Here is a 24,896-nt window from a genome sequence, read left to right as displayed (position 1 = left end):
AAATCCGAGTTATAACGAAGAAATTATGACCTGTCGAAGTTTCGTGACAGAACCGGCACGACGCTGAATGACGTAAAAATATGAATTTAAGATAGAGCGATATATAGCCTTAGTGATCTAAACGAAAATCGTAGAATACGTTAAACCGAGAGCGTGCATAAAAAGAACGTCTAAATCTGACTTCGAATGAGGACGTTATGATTTTTCTAAGTTTCGACTTAGCGGTATGCAGCCCAAAGTTCGAATATGAGATCGAGTGATTTCTAGCCGGAACAATATAAACGAGAATGGAAGATCTCGTCGGTAGTAGTCCAACGGAAGAAAGACAGACGAAAACGGACGTCAGATGAAGGAGTTATGGATTTCAAACGGAGTTTTCCTGTCCCGGCCTACTAAAAATAATATAATAAAAATAAAATCAAAATTAGCCAACGGAGTCTAAACGAGAGTTATAGAGCGTGATCTCACCTACGCATGGATATAAAGAACGTCGAAAACGGAGCTCGTATACGAAATATATGGATTTCTGAAGTTCGGAACACAAAATTTGAGGCTGTGTCAGAACTCACGACGTGAGCACAGTGCTCACGACGTGAGCAGAGACTGGACGTCTTCCAGAGCAATTGGACGAGTGATGAGCGCAGTGACCTACTAGGGTCACGACGTGAGCATTGGAAACTCATGACGTGAGTACAGAATGTTGGCCCTATAAATAGAAATCGAGGGTCAGCCGATTTTGGTTGCTCCATCCCTTCTCTCTCACTCCCGATACCCTCTATAGCCATCCCGAAGTACCCCCGAAGCCTAGGTATCATCCCGATACCCGAAGCAAGTCCCGAAGCCCCGAGGATCCCGAGAAGTAAAGTTTCCGAGCTGAAACTCTGCCCGCGAGAAGCCCGGTTTTCAAGAAAGCATCCCGGTTTCATCGAAGAATACTACTCTTAGAGTCGTAGTGTTGTCCGATCATCTTCTGATCAAGTGAGTGTATATTCGTTTTCTTCTAACACATAGATATGAAGTATTCTTTATAAAATACGTGTTATGTGTTTATATATTATTTGTTTATTTGAACTAGTTGTTGAATGGATGTTTTGTACAGGTTTTAAGCTGTATATAAATGTATATATTTTATCTACTAATATGTTGGGTAGAACATGGGTAGACAGTTGGTGTGTGATGAAATAAAATGATGAGAGGCCTCGATGTTGTTGTTGATCTAGTCATCTAGCGGAGTATGGATGACGACCACGGACTCTTTCTAGACAGTCCAGTGGAACGCTAGCAGGCTCATAACCTGTAGGTGTTGTGAACGATGTGTTCACCGGTGTACTCCATCCCCCTCATGGTTGCCTTTAGGACATCTATTGTTAAGGACACCCCTTTGCAGTAATGTCCACCCCGATGAAAATCCTTAGACTAGGTCCCTTGTGATAGTTGTTTTAGGGACATAAAGTGAGGATAACGGGAATGGGTAATCGGGTTATTGTTGGTTGATGAACTAAATATAACTATTTATTGTGGGTTGAAAACCCTATATGATCACCAGGCTCCCAAGCCTGACCCACTCAGTTTCTTTGTATTACAGGTAGTGGCGCGAGAGCATAAGTTGGATGACATTGTCAAGATGTTTTTGGATTATGAGTTATATGTAACTGTTGTAAGGTCTATTTTGTATTGTTTATGCTTTTGGTCTGTATTGGAACATGACATCCCGAGGTTTTGTTATATAATGAAAATACATTTTTTTATGAAATGCTTTGATAAATTCTTATCATATTTTGTTTTGGGAAAGAATTCCGCAACTCTTTTAATCAAAGGATTACTCTGATTTTATTTAAAAGCATAAATTAAATCGGTCTTTTCTGGCCGTGACTTTGGGGATGTCACAAGATGTGTGCTTTCCGCCTTACTTCCTGTTCCTTGTTTGGTTGTGGGCTTAGGGCAGATTCACACAATTAACTATCCGGTCGATATTAGATTATATATAGCTAGTATAAACTAAGAGATTATAGAAGGAACTATTGTGGTTACCATTTTTACTAAAGGAAATAAGGGTTTTTCTTAAAGAATGTTTTCATCAAATATAAAGGAACTATTACAGTTAACTCCGTGAGTACCAAATGAATACGCCAGGGTTATATACAACGAAGATCTAACAAACAATGGGATGTGTGACTTCCGTCTCATTTCCTGTTCCTTGTTTGGTTGTGGGCTTAGGGCAGATTCACACAATCGATTGTCTGTTTTACTCTGGGTTTTATATAACTTGTATCCCCTTAGTACTCATAGAAGGGATTGTAGAGCCATTTTTACTTATCTTTCATCATATCAGAAGATATAGGATCTTCTGGAGGAACAAGCGAACTTTTCTAAAAGAACTTAGAACTTACTTTACCTCACTAAAATACTTATGAACTCACCAACTTAAATGCTGATCTACTCTTTCAAAATAACTTGTATTCTCAGGAAACTAGTAGACTGGTACGCGCGATGAGACTCAGAAGATGGAGCATAGTAGCTTCATGTCTTGTTTTGTTATTTACTTTTGGAGTCTAACTTTTGTGAATCACATACTTTGTAAACACTTTAATATAAATGCAATGGTTGTGTGTTACTTTGATTACTATGATACATGTGTTGTGATACTAAACATGACGTCCTTCGCCCCCGACCGTTTCCGCCGTTCCAGTTTGGGGGTGTGACATCAGGGACGAGGTTGTGGATTGGGGAAGAGTCGATATAGTAATGAACGTGTCAGAGATAAAATCATGTTAAATGTTACAAATATGGTGGGTTTGGTCACTATAGCAACGAGTGTCCTAAATGGGAGAAACAAGAGGTAAATCTACTCGAAGAGGAACAGACACTCTTGTGAACGAGTGATATGACCAATCCGATTAATGGGGTGATTGTTGGGTTAAACAGATTTTTAATGAAAGGGCATTTTATGAACATGACCTATTTAAGTTGTGTTTTATTGTTTTAGAGTCTCATTAGGTCTCTAATTCTTTTAGTATAAAAGTAGGTGTGATCGAGGTTTTTTTTAAGCAAGTAATTCTAAGTTTTTCTTCCCATATTTGTATAATTCTAAGTTTTTCTTCCCATATTTTATGTCCATTGTTTTGTTACTTCCTGCACCACAACAAAACTGTTTTAGTTTATTTTATTACAAATCCACATGGTTAATCCATTTTTTCTTGGAGCAATACACATACACACACACACACACACACACACTAACACGCATGGCTGCTTCTTGCCTTATTCCATTTTATTTCTTCTCTTTTATTCTTTTTTGCTTAAGTAGTTTTCTCTTTAGCTTCCTTTAATCAGTTCTTATTTTTCTGACCTTTTTATATCACTTTTCTTCGTGAAATTTCTTGAACGTGTTTATGCATCTTTTTGCAACATTCCATTACTTTTTGTTAGAAGATAGGATAGAAACAAAATACTATAATCACTGGATTCTTTAGAAACAAAATACCTCACTAAAATACTTATGAACTCACCAACTTAAATGCTGATCTACTCTTTCAAAATAACTTGTATTCTCAGGAAACTAGTAGACTGGTACGCGCGCTGAGACTCAGAAGATGGAGCATAGTAGCTTCATGTCTTGTTTTGTTATTTACTTTTGGAGTCTAACTTTTGTGAATCACATACTTTGTAAACACTTTAATATAAATGCAATGGTTGTGTGTTACTTTGATTACTATGATACATGTGTTGTGATACTAAACATGACGTCCTTCGCCCCCGACCGTTTCCGCCGTTCCAGTTTGGGGGTGTGACATCAGGGACGAGGTTGTGGATTGGGGAAGAGTCGATATAGTAATGAACGTGTCAGAGATAAAATCATGTTAAATGTTACAAATATGGTGGGTTTGGTCACTATAGCAACGAGTGTCCTAAATGGGAGAAACAAGAGGTAAATCTACTCGAAGAGGAACAGACACTCTTGTGAACGAGTGATATGACCAATCCGATTAATGGGGTGATTGTTGGGTTAAACAGATTTTTAATGAAAGGGCATTTTATGAACATGACCTATTTAAGTTGTGTTTTATTGTTTTAGAGTCTCATTAGGTCTCTAATTCTTTTAGTATAAAAGTAGGTGTGATCGAGGTTTTTTTTAAGCAAGTAATTCTAAGTTTTTCTTCCCATATTTGTATAATTCTAAGTTTTTCTTCCCATATTTTATGTCCATTGTTTTGTTACTTCCTGCACCACAACAAAACTGTTTTAGTTTATTTTATTACAAATCCACATGGTTAATCCATTTTTTCTTGGAGCAATACACATACACACACACACACACTAACACGCATGGCTGCTTCTTGCCTTATTCCATTTTATTTCTTCTCTTTTATTCTTTTTTGCTTAAGTAGTTTTCTCTTTAGCTTCCTTTAATCAGTTCTTATTTTTCTGACCTTTTTATATCACTTTTCTTCGTGAAATTTCTTGAACGTGTTTATGCATCTTTTTGCAACATTCCATTACTTTTTGTTAGAAGATAGGATAGAAACAAAATACTATAATCACTGGATTCTTTAAGGATAGTATAGGTTCACTTTCCAAACCGATATTTCTTCCCTATGTCTGGGTTACGAGAAATTCGATCTTGGATAATCCTTAAAAGAACAGTCAAGATTCCAGGCACAAAAATTTGATCAAAACGAGAGAGAATTTGGTGTGTGTGCAATTTTTGTATGTTTCAATGACCAGAGAGAATGTTCTGATATCACTTAGAATTCAAAACTCAACTGAATTTGGATAAGGAAGTTATCAGTTGATAACCATATGAAATTATATTTGAACCCCCCGAAACTCAATAATTACTATTAAGGTCCCTCTATTAATTTCACATTTTTCCTAGCGCGATGAGTGGGCAACGAGACACTCGCCAAGAGGAAACGCCCCTTGGAACCCCGCAAGGGGACGCAACCCCCTTGACCCCCGCTATTTTTGTCGTACCGAGATCAATCTAGATTAATACAAGTGTGCACTCCGCACCTCTAACATTGTATTAAAAGTACGATACAATCCCCATGAAACATATATAAATCTCATTACATAAAATGAACCGGTGACACTAAAATCACCAACATTTTTTAGAATCTACATATTTCATTAAAATAGTCATCAAAGTAGCGTAATTCATAAATAAATTTAATCGATAAAACAAAGATAATAAATGTCATACAAAATCAACCGATCAATTTCACTAGTAGTTGGCGAGAAAACTGAAGACGGTATATATATATATATATATATATATATATATATATATATATATATATATATATATATATATATATATATATATATATATATGAGCTTGGGGAATATGTGATTGTTATGTACCTAATATTAGGTATAGAACCATCAAAAACTACAAAATTTTAACAAAAATCAATCAAATATCTCCACCATATTTCTTGTATCCTCTATTAGAGCTTATGTTAGGTTTTGTATATATTTTTTATGGAGTTTTATAACTTTAATTTTGTACCACAAACCGTGTATAAGAATATTTTACCAACTACATGTAGTTCGATATATTGAAATTTAATACAAAAAACTATAGTGAAAGATTGAAATTGTTCATTAAAAACCTGATAAACTTCTTCCCATAATCCATAAAAAAAACAATGCAAGTACATATAAGGTAGGTGTCGGAGGAAGTTATGAAACTTCTAGTAGAGAGGTCTAATAAAAAACACATTTGAAATATATAAATGTTGAGGATGAATTACAAAATAAAAAATAATATGAGTTCAAAAGCTATAGGAAGAAGCTAACACTGAAAGAAAATTGTGTTTTTTAATCAAAATGAAGTCAATTTAGATGGTTCTATACCTAATATTGCATACATGCACATATTCATTTTTCTATATATATATATATATATATATATATATATATATATATATATATATAGTTAGGTTCAAATGTTTCTAACAACTATTGTGTGCCTCTTAGGACCAATCAAAATTCAGGAAATATTAAATAATTAATAAATTGTTTTGGGAGTATAATAGTAATCTTTACTTATTTAATTTTAGTAATTATTGAAAACATTTAATACCCCTTTTAAATAAGGGAAATCAATTTAAAACCCTACCAATCACCCCTCTATTCATTCCATCGACATACCTCCGTCTCTTTTCATCTCCTTAAACTCCCTCACCCTCGTGTTCCTCCTGATCACCAGAAAAGAGCCCAACATCAACCGAATTTGTTGCCATCTCCAACCCAACCTCTCTTCTTCCTTCTATTTTTGATGACAAACTGTACCAATCAATGCCATGGCCAGTTGAAGCAACCCCCGATCCTAAGCAGGCCTTGTCGGCACAGTTCACCGAAGAAGAAGGAGCAGCGACCCTCACCAGTTCTCCTCCCTGCCTTCAATTTATCTAACTCTCAAATAGCTCCCAGTCACTTTTTCCTTGCTTCTCCATCGACCTCAGGTAGTTCTTTTCCTTATCTGATCAAAATTCACTTGAAAAACCACCAAAACAGTCGACACAACCATGGAGGTCGGTGACACGGACTGTTTCAGCGAGATGGTCCTGGTGTTAGCTGTTGATCTTAAGCAGATTTAGACAGTTCCTTAATCAGTTATTTTCATTTTTTTAGTGTTTAGAACAGCTCCAAAGACTCCCAGTGCAAGACCCATTCTTTACTGTAATTTCTAAAATTCAAAAGGCATTTGATTATTGCCTGCCAACTGTTTGTTAAAAAGCTTGAATCAAATATTTCATCCATTCATTTGCACATGATGTCCATTGATAAGTATTTATACCCATTTGGAAATTAGAATATGTAGTTTTGTTAATCTGGTCTGGTGTTGGCCTAATGAGATCTTTATATTTCTCTATTTTGACTTTTCTTATTATTAGTTATTCCATAAACATGATGTCTACTGATAAGTATTTATACCAATTTGAAAATTAGCCATTGTAGTTTTGTTAATCTAATCTTGTGTTGGTCTAATGAGGCGTTTATTTTCTTTATTTTGACTTTGCTTATGATTAGTTATTACATAAACATGATGATTTAATTTGCTTATGAAATCTGATTTGAATGCTAAACACACGGTAATTACTTCCTATTTTTGAATTGCCACTATTCTGTACAGGTAAACATATTCTTATATATCTTTTAGTTGCAAAACATCATACAGACTTCCACTATACTTTTAATCACAGGTAATCATATTCTTATATCCTTTTTAGCAAAATTTTGATATGTAATTTGGTAATGCTGAATTTTGGCTTTGGTCTTATCAACAGGAAAAAAGAACACAAGATGGAGACTTGAACCAGATAAATGAAACAAGATTGTCTTGATGTATTAAAAAAACATAAGTTTTAGGAAAGAGGGAGTTCAAGAAGCTGATAAATCTGAAGATACATGATGTCTTCGATGAAAATATGAACCTACAAAGTTTGTCTCCAAAGTCAAAGCTAACAAAAACAATCACTCCACATCGATTTTCTTTAGATTTGGTTGTTTTCATTGTATATGTATATTATTGCACTCTAGTATTCAAGAATCTTAATATTCCATAACATACAACTGAAAGTGTTGTTCATACAATTTAGGAACCAGAAGATGTTTGTTGGGTTCAAGAATATATACATTCTATATCATATATACATTCTGTTAGAATTTTACAATGTAATTGTGCTTTTAGTTTAGTGATTCTTTAAGAATGTTTTATGTTGGATGGTTTTGGTTGTTATTTGTGAATTTTTTATTAAGGATTAAACTCAATGATATGGCACATAATTGTTTTTTTTTCATTATATTGATTACAGCTTCAATTATATTTGTTGACATATCATCAAACATTTATAATCTTTCCAATAGAAGTATTGAACAATTTCCTAACCATTATTTATGTTTTATTCCAGAAATTTTGATAATCGTAGCGACAAGATATATCCAATTTGTAGATTATGGGATACAAAATTCCATATTCTCTCTACTGCGATGAAATTCGAGGCATGAAACTTTGATAATTGGCACCTTAAGAATATTATGCAACAAGTATATTATTCTGTTAGAATATTCAACAAAGAATGTTATATTCTGGTAGAATAATCTACAAAAGAATGCTAAGATTTTCGCCAGCGAGTGCAGGTAAATCTAAGGTTTCAAATTTCATTCTTATCACAACTTAGATCTGTTACATCACTAATTCATACCATATTGTGTATATATTGATGGGGTTGATTTCATATGCCAACACAGTGAATTAATTTTGTTTGATTTCATATACCAACATAGTAAAGGTTTGATATCATATGCCAACATAGATTGGTGAAAGCTACTCATCTTGTTCTAGAAAATTGATTAAAAAGGTAATTAATTTGTTTGTGTATTATTTTGGTTCAATTTGTGATTTTAAATTTCAATTTCTATTGTCTCTCGTTATTGTGTATTTGGAATCTAAAATTATCTTAGCAGTAAATACGATACTTTTGAATGTATTCTATGTATTCTGTCAGAATATATTCTGCCAGAATAAAATCTATGTATTCTGCCAGAATATATTCTATGTATTCTCTCATATTCTATGTATTCTACCAGAATATATAAAGTGATAGTTAATTGCAAGTAACATGTTTTTAACCATTATTAGTTTTTGTTGTATTTGTGATAGGAATGACTGAAAGAATGTGTTGAACGCCTAAAATGAATAACTTGAAGAATGAATAAAGTTAGATCATACTCACATTTTAATAATGTTGTTATTTTTTAATAATTTTATTCATTTTTGTTGATATTCTTTTAGAATATGTATAATTATATTAAAATGTATAAGACTTTTAGTCTGTAAGAATATGTATGAATTTGTATTTAAGTTCGGATGTATAAGAATATATTAGAATGTTGTTATTTTTCAACATCAAATTTAAGAATTTTGTTATTCTTTAATAATATTCTAATATAATAAAATTCTGAAAGAGTATCATTCTAATAAAAAAATAAGAATTAAATCGTTTATGTTTACAAATTACGTTAGAATTAAAATTGAATTAATTTAAAAAATTCAGATTTTTAAAATTAGGAGAATTAATTAACCCTAAAAATCCGAAAACTTCCTTTTATAATTGTAGTTAATTGTCCAAAATACCCTTTTGCTAAAATTTATGTGATTATATGGTACATGCTATCCCATTGTAATATCATACACTCTTAAATCATGTCCATTGATTAATTCCATCCGTTGGTCCAGATCTATGCATTCTAACACACAATAATCAGTAAAAATAAAATAACTTAAGCTTTTATATATATATATATATATATATATATATATATATATATATATATATATATGGTTACGTTATAATGAGGATGATATATATTGTGTGGATGTAGGGATAAATGTGAATCAATAATTTAAGCTATTTTTAAGGAAGTCGTTTGTATTTTTAATTAAAATAAAAAAATAGAAAAATACAATTCTATATAAACAAATATGGTTAGTAACGGTAGGAATGTAAAATACTATTCTAATTAAATGCTTTCTAAAAACAAAAAGGAAACTACAACCTTAATTAGCTGTACTTGAGTAAAAGCACATATTTCATTTATATTTCCTTCATATCCATACAAGGAATGTGGCTTATTCTTGGCAAAACACTCAGATTTCCCTTAATTATCGCATACGACCAAGTCTTCCAAATCAGAATTTTAAACTGCTTCTGATCTTCAACAATCAAAGATAATACTGATGGGTTTGAGCCATAAGAACTTTCCTATGTGCACATGCAAACCCTAATGCTTGGATCTAGATTTCTCTAATTGAACATGCAATGTTTCCAAGGCTTATGATGCAAGATCTAGAGTAAACAATTGAATCATAACATATGAAATCAGATCTAGAATAATACCTTAAGTTGCTTGCTTGAATCTTCTTGTTCTTGGAGCTTAGAGTCACAATTGTCACTCCTCTAATAGCTTACAAACACCAACTAGCAAGAGGATGATTTGGAGAGAGAGGAGGGATGAGAAAATCGGCTCTAGGGTTTCCAATGCAACCAGGTAGTCGATTTCCCTCACCTATGGGGTCTATTTATACTATGAGTTACTAGGGTTACATCCTTAACCCTAATTGAATAACTTAGGACCTAAGCAATCCAAAGATCCTTCTAGAGTAAGGCTTGGACGAATTCAAGGAGCCCGTACTCCTTAAACTCGGCCACCCTATATCCCATAAGGATTCATAGCCCAAAAACTCAACTATCACACATTTGACAGTTTAAGCCCCTTTATTCAATTAACCTCTCTTAGTCACCAAATTAATTCCTAATTAATTTATGACTAATATTAATCAAATAATATTATTATTCCTTTAATATATTATTCTCATAATATATTAATATAATAATATCTCTTCTCTCTTCACAAATCACCCTGTCAAGTTGCTATGGTGAAGGCAACCCAAAAGGACCATGCACCATCGGGTCAAGTACATACTAAAATAGTTATGGACTTAGACACTAATCCAACATATACAACAAGCACAAGAAGGCTTTAATGAAGGGTATTGTATGAAGAACATAGTATTCTTAAAACAATAGAATAAGGGCATTCAAGTTCATACGATGTTCGTATTTTTTATTATTCTTAAAGAATGTAGTTAATGTGAAACGTGGATTTAGAATTCTGTAAGAATTGAATTTCTGTTGGAAGGAAAATCTTAAAGAATGTTGATTCATGCCGCTATATTCTGAAAGAATGGGATTTTAATTAATTCTTGATATTGAGGTTTTATTTGTATGAATTTGTGCTTTTTTATTGAGTGAGTGAACGAATAGCAGTTTCCTTTTTTAAAGAACCATGATTATAGGATGAAGATGAAGATGATTGTTGATCATTTCTAGTGGTTGGCCGATGAAGATAGATTAGGTCTGAATTAAAAATGATTTTCTATTTAAAGGTTATTAATTAATTTAACAATTTACCATAAATGAAAAAAAGAATTACTAATATACTCTTATCAATGTTTTTGAATTGCTTGGTGTAGAATGATCCCTACATCCACACAATAGATGTGGATCCACATTTGAACCTACCTACCTATATATATATATATATATATATATATATATATATATATATATATATATATATATATAGGGCTAGATTATAATGTGGATGGACAACTATTGTGCGGACAGTGCTTTTCTATGAGAATAACTAAGAAAATAAATTGTTTATTAATGTGAATACGTTCAACCTCACATAAATATCGTCATTTTAATCAATTCTCAATAATTCTTATTCATTTTTGTACTCAAACATCGTTTTTCACTCATTTTCATTCTTACACAATACGACTCAATAAACATCCTGACAACATTCTGACAGAATGAGAATAATAATAAAAAGTGTATAATAATCTTATAGACGATTTAATTAGTGAGAATGTGTGATAATGACAATAGTTATGTAAGATTAAACGTATTCATATTATCAAACAACATATTTTCTTTGTCATTCTTATAGAATAGCAATGTCCACACGTCCGCACAATAGATGTTAATCTACATTTGAACCTAGCTCTCTCTCTCTCTCTCTCTATATATATATATATATATATATATATATATATATATATATATATATATATATATTGAAATGATGTCATTTTCTTATATGTGACTTCCATATATAGAAAATTAGATGGTCGTTTTGTAATAATTATTGGTCGTTTGCCAAAAAAAAGCATTCCGAATCAGTAGAAAATTAGATGGTCGTTTTGTAATAATTATTGAAATGATGTCATTTTCTTATATCTGACTTCCATATATAGTATTTTATTGAAAAACTCAATTTAATATGTAGCAAAAGCAAAAGCTTATTATTTTGGGTAGTATGTGGATCGTGGATGGTCTACATATGCAACAATATGAAATAAAACATTAAACTTCAAAAGCTTATTCTTTTAGGTAATTTTTTCAAAAGCCTTAAATGTGAACATGAATGAACACTCCAATGATAAGGAGGGAGTCTATTTATACATGAACCTAGGAGAATGATGAGGGAAATAAACCTTAGCACAAAACTCAAATCCTCATTATGTGTAAAGAAACAAAAACCATGAATCAACAAAAAAAAATAAGTAGAGATTTGAAAAGCTAATCGATCTGGATGAGAAATTTAAAGGAATCGATGAACCCAAATGGAGATTTATAGGAAGATTGTATGGGGTTGAAGACGATGAGGCAAAGATCATGGATGAGGGAGATGAATGTAGAGATCGTGGGAGGGGGCGCTTTCTGCAGCTGATTGAACTTGCGGAAAAAGTTATTCGAAGGCTAACCAAAAGTGACATAACTAAAAAGTAGTGAATTATAACGACTGAGGTTTACTTTCAGGTATGATCCAACGACTGAAAATGAAGTGGGCGGTTAAATGACTCATTGCAGTCATATATATATATATATATATATATATATATATATATATATATATAGAGAGAGAGAGAGAGAGATAGATAGAGTTAGGTTCAAATGTTTTCAACAAGTATTGTGTGCATATATGGACCAATCAGAATTTAGCACAAATTAAATTTTTAAATAAATCAATAAAGGTAAATTAGTAATATTGCATGTATATTAAATAAATTCCAAAATTAAAATCAAATCAAATCCCTATAAAATTGCAATCAGTTTTTTAAACCCTACAAAAACCATTGTCGACGTCCTCCTCCTTCCTCAAAGATTTTTCTCTAATTTCAAGCGCATTTCTTCAGTTTTGATCCCGTCGTCATTCAGTTCTTCCTTGATCAACGAACACCGTGACAAGAAGATCAGCACCACAATCAAATGGAGTAATTACTCTTACAGAATGGATAGGAAGACGAAACTGGATGTCACATGCGCCGCCGCCGCCGCCTCCGTCGCTGCACAGCCTCTGGAAAATGCCTATGCCTTAATTGACTCGGTCGAGACTTTCATCTTCGATTGTGATGGTACCTTTTTATGTTTCTCTTGCTAAAGTCGCTTGCTTGATTATTAACTTGTGACTCGTAAGAGTTATTGAATAACATTAAACTCGCTTCAAGGAAGGATTAGTTTGCGTAATTCTGACCTAATTCAGTTTAGTTGGAATAATTTAGAGAATTTTGTAGGACAATGATGAAATTTCCCTCCAAGTTTCTTTTGATTTATGTTATATCTTCATTTTTATGCACCAGAGGTGTATACGCTTGCAACACTGAGTTGTCTGTTTTGACATAGATACACTAAACATGGGTGACAAGAAGAAAACATTCTGTTAGAATAAACAAAATGTTAGAATAAATTACAAGTCTTTAATGTCTAACACATTCTATTAGAATTTATAGTTTTATTCTTTTAGAATATATTAAAAGTTTTAACATTTTAAAGTTGATTATATTTTCTTTTGTGGATATAGATTTTGAAGAGGCTGCCATTGATGTGGAAAAAGAAGAAAACATGGAGAACAAGAGTATTCTAGCAGAATGTATTCTGCTAGAATGTATAAAATGTTTCTTAACAATATATTCTTTCAGAATGGATTAGTGTTTTTGTTAGATTTTGATGTTTTTATTTTTATTTTTTTAACCATTCTTAGTTTTAATCTTTAAGAATAAATGTAATTCTTAAACCATTATTAATCATTTATTTTCAGAATGTAATAATTGTTTAGTCTTATTCTTTACGAATTAATGTAATTAATGATTCTTAAAAAATAAAATCTGTATTCTTTAGAAAATGTTATTCTTGATAATATGTTGTATAATTATTTAAGCATGTTAATTATAAAAAATATATTGAATGAACCATATTCTGAAAGAATAAAATCGAAAATATATTTACTAGTTTATGTTTGACTCTCTGTCATTCTGACAGAATAAAATCGGTTAGTATTAGAAATTATAATAGAATTAAATTTGAATTAATTTAAAAAATCCAGATTTAAAAAAAAAGAAATTAATTATCCTTTAAAATCCGAAAATTTCCTTTTTTAATATAGGTTAATTGACCAAAACACCCTTCTGCTGAAATTTGTGTAATTATATGGTACATGTTACCCTATTGTAATATCGTAGACCCTCAAATCATGACCATTGATTTTATTCATCCATTGGTCCAGAATTATGCTTACGGACACACAATAGATGTAAAAAACAAAATTATATATATATATATATATATATATATATATATATATATATATATATATATATATATATATATATATTGAATCAATCTTATTTCTCTCATTTTTTATCATTGTACCAAAGTTTATTAAAAGAATTTAGTTTGCATAGTTCACACTTCAAAGTATTTAATCGATAATTTTCATCGAGCATTATATAAGTACTTAAATTTTAATATAATAGCTTTATAATAAAAGTCATTTCTTTAATATTTTGAAAGAATTCAATTGTATGAAGTTTTGTTTAATAGATAACTTTATATAATGGGTGAAAGTGATTCCTTTAGTGTGTTTGACATTGTGTTTGTCACGGATAAACTAAATAAAAAATTATTTTATTTTTCCTAATATTTTGAGCTTTTAATAAAAAATTATTTGAAATTTTGAAAGAATTTATTTGTAATAAGAAAAAGTATGAGGGGTGTCATTGTGATTTAGTTATAGCGGAAGGGCATCAAATGAAAAAATAAAAACAAACAAAGACAATACGGAGTTCGAGATCCACCGACGATAGCAGGCCCAAACTCCGCGTCGTCTTTCTGCTGAAAATCTCTATCACTCCCTCTGCATCTCCACTGAGATCCTACTCTGATTTAATCTGTTCTCGATCCGCATCTCATTCTTATGTATACACATATTACAAACTAATGAGAGTTTGAAACTCTGAAAACAAAAGGGGATCGCAATTGATTCGAGTGAAAATGGTGTGTTTTCGTGTGACCACGGAAGCATGGTTGGTTGAGTTACCAGACAAATATGCTCCATTACTTTGCCAAACCATTTCTGATTCAGCGGCAATTAGCATGTAAGTTAGGTCAATGAGGGTCGCGTCAATATCCATCATATAATACTCTCTTATGAACTTATCATATGATTTAGGGAGTGACTTAAGGACCCAGTCTACAGCCAACTCCGTTGGGAAAGTTGCACCCAACATTATCAACCTATCGATGTGTGATTTCATCCCTAGGACGTGAGCACACACGGATTTTCCATCTTCATGTTTCATTGCCAACCGGGCTTGAGTGATCTTGAACCTTTCAAATCTTCAGTCTTGTGGGTTTGGGAGAACAACAGGAGGAGGTGGAGGAAGCGAAACCAAGCTAGTCCACAATGCAAGGATTGATCTTTCACCTTCATTGTGTAAAAGACTTCCACTTTGAGTGGGAAAACATTTTCCATGGGATTTGGGAAGACCACGGTTAGATTCGGACATCTACAAAACGGGAGAAAAATCAAGTCAGTTGATTTAGTCCTTAATAAATCACCCAAAATGATATATTAAGGCTAGGACCCAACACAATACTCTACAACTTGGGAGAGGGATGTTGTAACCCAAATTACAGAACATTTGAAGGTAAGTGAATGACGATTCACTAATTTTCCACCATGAAAAACGAAAAAGAGATTAGGTTTTAAATGTATTGAAAAACTCCTAGATCCTTTGAGATTCATTGAACTTTTCAATGGCATGTTTAAATCTCGATATGCCCCTCGATTTGTGACTGGGATGTCGAGGATCACAAAACATGGTGTGAATAACCATGCAAACTTACATGGTGCCCCCAATGTTACAGTCACCTATTCGATGTGCCGGTTAACCACACACGCTCCACCGAACTATGACAAACATTGAGTCACCCTTTGCCACCTTTGCTTAGAACCAATTAGTGTGCCGGTTAACCACACACGCTCCACTAACGTCTTTGCAAGGGTACAAAGTGTAATTTCATGGAATTGCATCAAATTCACTTTTGCCTAAAGTAACTAAGATTGGGAATTTTGTAAAAGCATTTAGTTACTTTATATAGAATCATTATACTTTTAATGAGGAAAGGTTTGCCCTATCCTACCCTTCGGCTAACGACCCTCCACCAATCAAGGAAGCGGTGGGTGAGAATGGACACCCATTAAACGGCCATTTTATAGGCCATAACCTTATACCCCCCTTATAGATCGGCTTCGTGAATGAGGCCTACTAACGGTAAGACTAGCATTTAAGTTATACATATATATTTATTAATCTTATAATATTATAAGTATAAGGGTGAATTTTAAAACTTGTAAAATTCTAAGGTTTGAAATTTAAATATATCAAATTAAACTTTTAATCACAAAACTTAAATTTCAAAACTTGAGGACAAGTTTTGAACTTTTTCAAAACATAAAGGATCAAATAGCAAATAATATAAATCAACTAATTAATTTAATGATTATCTAAATTTGACCTAGTCAATATTACTTGCAAGACAATTTACCAATTAATTCAAATAATCAATTATTATCATATAAGGAAATTATTATTCAATCAAATGGTAATTATCTTTTGTTTTGTTAAGGATATATTCAATTATATGATAAAATTCAGATTTTAATGACCCAAAACAATTAAGGCAAGTATCCTCAAGCAAAACAGCAAGAAATCCCGAAATCAACTCAGACTGACGCCCGGACTCGCCGAGTCCCATTATGGACTCGTCGAGTTCATGCTACTCGCCGAGTCCACAATGGGACTCGCCGAGTCTGTCAGTCAGGGGCATAAAAATGATTTTTCATGGCAAGAACAATCAAACAATGCATCAATTCAATAGAAATCAATCTAAGCTCTGATACCACTGATGGGTTTGAGCCATAAGAACTTTCCTATGTGCACATGCAAACCCTAATGCTTGGATCTAGATTTCTCTAATTGAACATGCAATGTTTCCAAGGCTTATGATGCAAGATCTAGAGTAAACAATTGAATCATAACATATGAAATCAGATCTAGAATAATACCTTAAGTTGCTTGCTTGAATCTTCTTGTTCTTGGAGCTTAGAGTCACAATTGTCACTCCTCTAATAGCTTACAAACACCAACTAGCAAGAGGATGATTTGGAGAGAGAGGAGGGATGAGAAAATCGGCTCTAGGGTTTCCAATGCAACCAGGTAGTCGATTTCCCTCACCTATGGGGTCTATTTATACTATGAGTTACTAGGGTTACATCCTTAACCCTAATTGAATAACTTAGGACCTAAGCAATCCAAAGATCCTTCTAGAGTAAGGCTTGGACGAATTCAAGGAGCCCGTACTCCTTAAACTCGGCCACCCTATATCCCATAAGGATTCATAGCCCAAAAACTCAACTATCACACATTTGACAGTTTAAGCCCCTTTATTCAATTAACCTCTCTTAGTCACCAAATTAATTCCTAATTAATTTATGACTAATATTAATCAAATAATATTATTATTCCTTTAATATATTATTCTCATAATATATTAATATAATAATATCTCTTCTCTCTTCACAAATCACCCTGTCAAGTTGCTATGGTGAAGGCAACCCAAAAGGACCATGCACCATCGGGTCAAGTACATACTAAAATAGTTATGGACTTAGACACTAATCCAACATATACAACAAGCACAAGAAGGCTTTAATGAAGGGTATTGTATGAAGAACATAGTATTCTTAAAACAATAGAATAAGGGCATTCAAGTTCATACGATGTTCGTATTTTTTATTATTCTTAAAGAATGTAGTTAATGTGAAACGTGGATTTAGAATTCTGTAAGAATTGAATTTCTGTTGGAAGGAAAATCTTAAAGAATGTTGATTCATGCCGCTATATTCTGAAAGAATGGGATTTTAATTAATTCTTGATATTGAGGTTTTATTTGTATGAATTTGTGCTTTTTTATTGAGTGAGTGAACGAATAGCAGTTTCCTTTTTTAAAGAACCATGATTATAGGATGAAGATGAAGATGATTGTTGATCATTTCTAGTGGTTGGCCGATGAAGATAGATTAGGTCTGAATTAAAAATGATTTTCTATTTAAAGGTTATTAATTAATTTAACAATTTACCATAAATGAAAAAAAGAATTACTAATATACTCTTATCAATGTTTTTGAATTGCTTGGTGTAGAATGATCCCTACATCCACACAATAGATGTGGATCCACATTTGAACCTACCTACCTATATATATATATATATATATATATATATATATATATATATATATATATATATATATATAGGGCTAGATTATAATGTGGATGGACAACTATTGTGCGGACAGTGCTTTTCTATGAGAATAACTAAGAAAATAAATTGTTTATTAATGTGAATACGTTCAACCTCACATAAATATCGTCATTTTAATCAATTCTCAATAATTCTTATTCATTTTTGTACTCAAACATCGTTTTTCACTCATTTTCATTCTTACACAATACGACTCAATAAACATCCTGACAACATTCTGACATAATGAGAATAATAATAAAAAGTGTATAATAATCTTATAGACGATTTAATTAGTGAGAATGTGTGATAATGACAATAGTTATGTAAGATTAAACGTATTCATATTATCAAACAACATATTTTCTTTGTCATTCTTATAGAATAGCAATGTCCACACGTCCGCACAATAGATGTTAATCTACATTTGAACCTAGCTCTCTCTCTCTCTCTCTCTCTCTATATATATATATATATATATATATATATATATATATATATATATATATTGAAATGATGTCATTTTCTTATATGTGACTTCCATATATAGAAAATTAGATGGTCGTTTTGTAATAATTATTGGTCGTTTGCCAAAAAAAGCATTCCGAATCAGTAGAAAATTAGATGGTCGTTTTGTAATAATTATTGAAATGATGTCATTTTCTTATATCTGACTTCCATATATAGTATTTTATTGAAAAACTCAATTTAATATGTAGCAAAAGCAAAAGCTTATTATTTTGGGTAGTATGTGGATCGTGGATGGTCTACATATGCAACAATATGAAATAAAACATTAAACTTCAAAAGCTTATTCTTTTAGGTAATTTTTTCAAAAGCCTTAAATGTGAACATGAATTAACACTCCAATGATAAGGAGGGGAGTCTATTTATACATGAACCTAGGAGAATGATGTGGGAAATAAACCTTAGCACAAAACTCAAATCCTCATTATGTGTAAAGAAACAAAAACCATGAATCAACAAAAAAAAAATAAGTAGAGATTTGAAAAGCTAATCGATCTGGATGAGAAATTTAAAGGAATCGATGAACCCAAATGGAGATTTATAGGAAGATTGTATGGGGTTGAAGACGATGAGGCAAAGATCATGGATGAGGGAGATGAATGTAGAGATCGTGGGAGGGGGCGCTTTCTGCAGCTGATTGAACTTGCGGAAAAAGTTATTCGAAGGCTAACCAAAAGTGACATAACTAAAAAGTAGTGAATTATAACGACTGAGGTTTACTTTCAGGTATGATCCAACGACTGAAAATGAAGTGGGCGGTTAAATGACTCATTGCAGTCATATATATATATATATATATATATATATATATATATATATATATATATATATATATATATATATATATATATATATATATAGAGAGAGAGAGAGAGAGAGAGATAGATAGAGTTAGGTTCAAATGTTTTCAACAAGTATTGTGTACATATATGGACCAATCAGAATTTAGCACAAATTAAATTTTTAAATAAATCAATAAAGGTAAATTAGTAATATTGCATGTATATTAAATAAATTCCAAAATTAAAATCAAATCAAATCCCTATAAAATTGCAATCAGTTTTTTAAACCCTACAAAAACCATTGTCGACGTCCTCCTCCTTCCTCAAAGATTTTTCTCTAATTTCAAGCGCATTTCTTCAGTTTTGATCCCGTCGTCATTCAGTTCTTCCTTGATCAACGAACACCGTGACAAGAAGATCAGCACCACAATCAGATGGAGTAATTACTCTTACAGAATGGATAGGAAGACGAAACTGGATGTCACCTGCGCCGCCGCCGCCTCCGTCGCTGCACAGCCTCTGGAAAATGCCTATGCCTTAATTGACTCGGTCGAGACTTTCATCTTCGATTGTGATGGTACCTTTTTATGTTTCTCTTGCTAAAGTCGCTTGCTTGATTATTAACTTGTGACTCGTAAGAGTTATTGAATAACATTAAACTCGCTTCAAGGAAGGATTAGTTTGCGTAATTCTGACCTAATTCAGTTTAGTTGGAATAATTTAGAGAATTTTGTAGGACAATGATGAAATTTCCCTCCAGGTTTCTTTTGATTTATGTTCTATCTTCATTTTTATGCACCAGAGGTGTATACGCTTGCAACACTGAGTTGTCTGTTTTGACATAGATACACTAAACATGGGTGACAAGAAGAAAACATTCTGTTAGAATAAACAAAATGTTAGAATAAATTAAAAGTCTTTAATGTCTAACACATTCTATTAGAATTTATAGTTTTATTCTTTTAGAATATATTAAAAGTTTTAACATTTTAAAGTTGATTATATTTTCTTTTGTGGATATAGATTTTGAAGAGGCTGCCATTGATGTGGAAAAAGAAGAAAACATGGAGAACAAGAGTATTCTAGCAGAATGTATTCTGCTAGAATGTATAAAATGTTTCTTAACAATATATTCTTTTAGAATGGATTAGTGTTTTTGTTAGATTTTGATGTTTTTATTTTTATTTTTTTAACCATTCTTAGTTTTAATCTTTAAGAATAAATGTAATTCTTAAACCATTATTAATCATTTATTTTCAGAATGTAATAATTGTTTAGTCTTATTCTTTACGAATTAATGTAATTAATGATTCTTAAAAAATAAAATCTGTATTCTTTAGAAAATGTTATTCTTGATAATATGTTGTATAATTATTTAAGCATGTTAATTATAAAAAATATATTGAATGAACCATATTCTGAAAGAATAAAATCGAAAATATATTTACTAGTTTATGTTTGACTCTCTGTCATTCTGACAGAATAAAATCGGTTAGTATTAGATATTATAATAGAATTAAATTTGAATTAATTTAAAAAATCCAGATTTAAAAAAAAAGAAATTAATTATCCTTTAAAATCCGAAAATTTCCTTTTTTAATATAGGTTAATTGACCAAAACACCATTCTGCTGAAATTTGTGTAATTATATGGTACATGTTACCCTATTGTAATATCGTAGACCCTCAAATCATGACCATTGATTTTATTCATCCATTGGTCCAGAATTGTGCTTACGGACACACAATAGATGTAAAAAACAAAATTATATATATATATATATATATATATATATATATATATATATTGAATCAATCTTATTTCTCTCATTTTTTATCATTGTACCAAAGTTTATTAAAAGAATTTAGTTTGCATAGTTCACACTTCAAAGTATTTAATCGATAATTTTCATCGAGCACTATATAAGTACTTAAATTTTAATATAATAGCTTTATAATAAAAGTCATTTCTTTAATATTTTGAAAGAATTCAATTGTATGAAGTTTTGTTTAATAGATAACTTTATATAATTGGTGAAAGTGATTCCTTTAGTGTGTTTGACATTGTGTTTGTCACGGATAAACTAAATAAAAAATTATTTTATTTTTCCTAATATTTTGAGCTTTTAATAAAAAATTATTTGAAATTTTGAAAGAATTTATTTGTAATAAGAAAAAGTATGAGGGGTGTCATTGTGATTTAGTTATAGCGGAAGGGCATCAAATGAAAAAATAAAAACAAACAAAGACAATACGGAGTTCGAGATCCACCGACGATAGCAGGCCCAACCTCCGCGTCGTCTTTCTGCTGAAAATCTCTATCACTCCCTCTGCATCTCCACTGAGATCCTACTCTGATTTAATCTGTTCTCGATCCGCATCTCATTCTTATGTATACACATATTACAAACTAATGAGAGTTTGAAACTCTGAAAACAAAAGGGGATCGCAATTGATTCGAGTGAAAATGGTGTGTTTTCGTGTACATGCAGCAGCTTCTTTGATTATCTTGCTTCCTTTCCTTTTCAATGTCGCTGTTGACTGCAAAACGCTAAAAAGAGACGGTAATGCCTCGCTTATATTTAGAATTTTCATTATGAATGCGTGATTATGTTATGTGTTCTATGTATCCTAGTGTACGAAGATGCGATATACATATACAGTTGTTTATCTTGTAATTCAGAGGGATGTTTACCCTAACTACTTCAATTGATCTTAGATCCCATGATTTAGAGTTGAAATTGGGGGTAGCTTCTTCATCTTATTGTCATCGACTCAACGTTTACTTAATGTGAATCTGTTTGATATTTTGTTAAACCTTAAATAGTTATATGTCTTAGTTTAGTTATGCGGTTGAGCAGCTGCCAGAATAAGTTCATGTTTATATATGCGCGTTTACTAGCATGTAATCTAATGATTTGAGTAGGAATCATAGTTCAATTTGTTTGTCTGCTATTCTAGTATCACTAAATTAGCCATGGAATTGAAGTTGGAAACATAAATTCAAAGACAAGATGACAGTCCTCAAGAGAGAATGAGAGACATGTATGTGCTTTTTGTTTGCCTTAGGTCAAGGAGTTTTGATCAAATCCGTGAATCTTTCCCCATTTTTTGATGTATTTTGGTACTACTCATAGAATTGATTTGGAAACAGAAGTATAGGATTGATCTGCTTGGAGTGAATTAATAGTGATTTCTTGTTTAATGTAGTGAAAGCCCTGAATGAAATTAAAGCATCTCTTGGATGGAGGGTGGTGTATGCATGGGTTGGAGATGATCCATGTGGAGATGGTGATTTACCAGCCTGGTCTGGAGTCACCTGCTCCACACAAGGTGATTATAGAGTAGTTACTGAACTGTAAGTATAACTTCACTGTTGCTTGTATTCACATATTACTAAAAAACTTACAAATCTATGCAACTCATCAGTAATTGTCTGACATTGGATTCAACTGTTTAATTTCAGGGAAGTATATGCAGTGTCAATCATTGGACCTTTCCCTACTGCTGTAACCAATCTTTTGGATCTTACAAGACTGTAAGACTCTCTTTTCTACTACTATCATGTAGTCAAGGGTGTTGGTGTTGGTGTTGGTGTTGACTTTTGTTTTGACTTTTCTACAGGGATCTCCACAACAATAAGTTGACTGGTCCAATTCCACCTCAAATTGGGCGTTTGAAGCGTCTTAAAGTTCTGTATGAATTATGATCCTTTACTTGATTCATAAATCATAATATCATTTTCAACATTTTTGTTGATGTGTGTCAATCTTTTTCCAGTAATTTGAGGTGGAACAAGTTGCAGGATGTGATTCCTCCTGAAATAGGCGAACTAAAGAAACTAACACATCTGTGAGTATTCATTCACACTCTTCGTTTAAACTCCATTATCAATATATATAAAATAAAACACCACTAATCAAATTAGTAATTAATTATACTCCTTCAGGTACTTGAGTTTCAATAGCTTTAAAGGTGAAATCCCAAGGGAGCTTGCTAATCTTCCGGATTTACAATATCTTCATCTTCATGAAAATCGCTTCATTGGTCGAATCCCAGCAGAATTGGGCACCTTACGAAATCTTCGCCACCTGTACACTTCAACCCCCTTATATTAATTAAAATCATTTAACTAATTAAATTAAATCATGGTGTAAAATGTAATTTATTTTTTGTAGAGATGTTGGTAACAATCACTTGGTTGGAACTATAAGGGAGCTGATACGTATAGAAGGATGTTTTCCGGTTCTTCGGAATCTGTATGTTATAAAGACTTTATTTACTTTTTTTTTTTTTTTATATCATTTAAATATTGTTTTCAAGGTTTTATTTAGTTTTTTGGAATTTTGCAGTTATCTTAATAATAACTATCTGACCGGAGGAATTCCAGCACAGCTTGCCAACTTGACTAATCTGGAAATTTTGTAAGTAGGAGTAGTATTTTTATCGAATTAGAAATTTTAAAATTATAACATTGTAGTGAAATTCTTGGAATCTTATGATAATTGCAATGATTTTTAGGTATTTATCTTACAACAAGATGTCGGGGATTGTGCCAGCTGGACTTGCTCATATTCCCAAGCTAACTTACTTGTAAGCATTATTACTAAATAATAGTAAATATTAGTAGGAATAATATAAAATCTTGTCTCTATTTCACATCTAAGTGGGGGAGTGTTTTGTTGTTAGGTACCTGGATCACAACCAATTGAGTGGGAGGATTCCAGATGCTTTCTACAAGCACCCTTATCTCAAAGAACTGTGAGCCTTACCTTACATACATACATTCTTGATTTTGCGTATTTTAAGAAATGTATTTTTTTTTTTATTAATGTTTTGCATACTTTTGCAGATATATCGAAGGGAATGCATTCCGACCAGGTGTGAATCCAATTGGGATTCACAAAGTACTCGAATTATCAGATTCTGATTTCTTGTTTTAGTCACCCAAAACCCAACAATTTTATCTTCACTTAAATATTATTTTAGTGTCACGAAAACGAAAATGGATACAAAAAATTCATTTTTTATTTCTGTTTCCTATAATCAATCCACAATGCACGTCTCTAATTAATTACACGTAGATGAGTACAAGTTATGAAGTGCAAAATGTGCATTGGTACTTGTACCTTGCTTTTTGTTGTTTACTATCCTATTAAATTATGCCGGAGTGATTAGTATTTCAAATTATATTCTTAAATCAACTTTTATTTTAATAAATATGTTTTCCAAATCTATGTATAAAAGGTTTATGAATGGGAGCGTCTCCATGAATATCCTCTAATTTTGGTTAGTTTTGTGAAGAGAGATTAAATATCTTCTTTACTTTTGTTCATATAAATCATTCTACCCAATTAAATAATG

The 24,896-nt window shown here is 31.8% G+C and overlaps 1 protein-coding gene across 1 annotated transcript; it reads left to right on the top strand.

The window, feature by feature from the left end:
- Positions 1-21,782: 21,782 nt before the first annotated feature.
- On the top strand, positions 21,783-24,562 carry LOC145169536 (uncharacterized). The gene is made up of 11 exons (XM_079088079.1): positions 21,783-22,096; positions 22,743-22,890; positions 22,999-23,070; positions 23,157-23,228; positions 23,313-23,384; positions 23,482-23,625; positions 23,711-23,791; positions 23,885-23,956; positions 24,054-24,125; positions 24,222-24,293; positions 24,385-24,562. The coding sequence occupies exons 1-11, from the start codon at positions 22,000-22,002 to the stop codon at positions 24,473-24,475; spliced, it is 993 nt and encodes a 330-aa protein (XP_078944205.1). The 5' UTR covers positions 21,783-21,999; the 3' UTR covers positions 24,476-24,562.
- Positions 24,563-24,896: the final 334 nt, after the last annotated feature.

This window comes from Lactuca virosa, chromosome 4, assembly GCF_052849685.1.
Source record: "Lactuca virosa cultivar CGN04683 chromosome 4, Lactuca_virosa_CGN04683_v6, whole genome shotgun sequence".
NCBI lineage: Eukaryota > Viridiplantae > Streptophyta > Magnoliopsida > Asterales > Asteraceae > Lactuca > Lactuca virosa.
The sequence above is the reverse complement of the archived record's forward strand: the minus strand, read 5'-3'. Positions and strand labels throughout refer to the sequence as shown.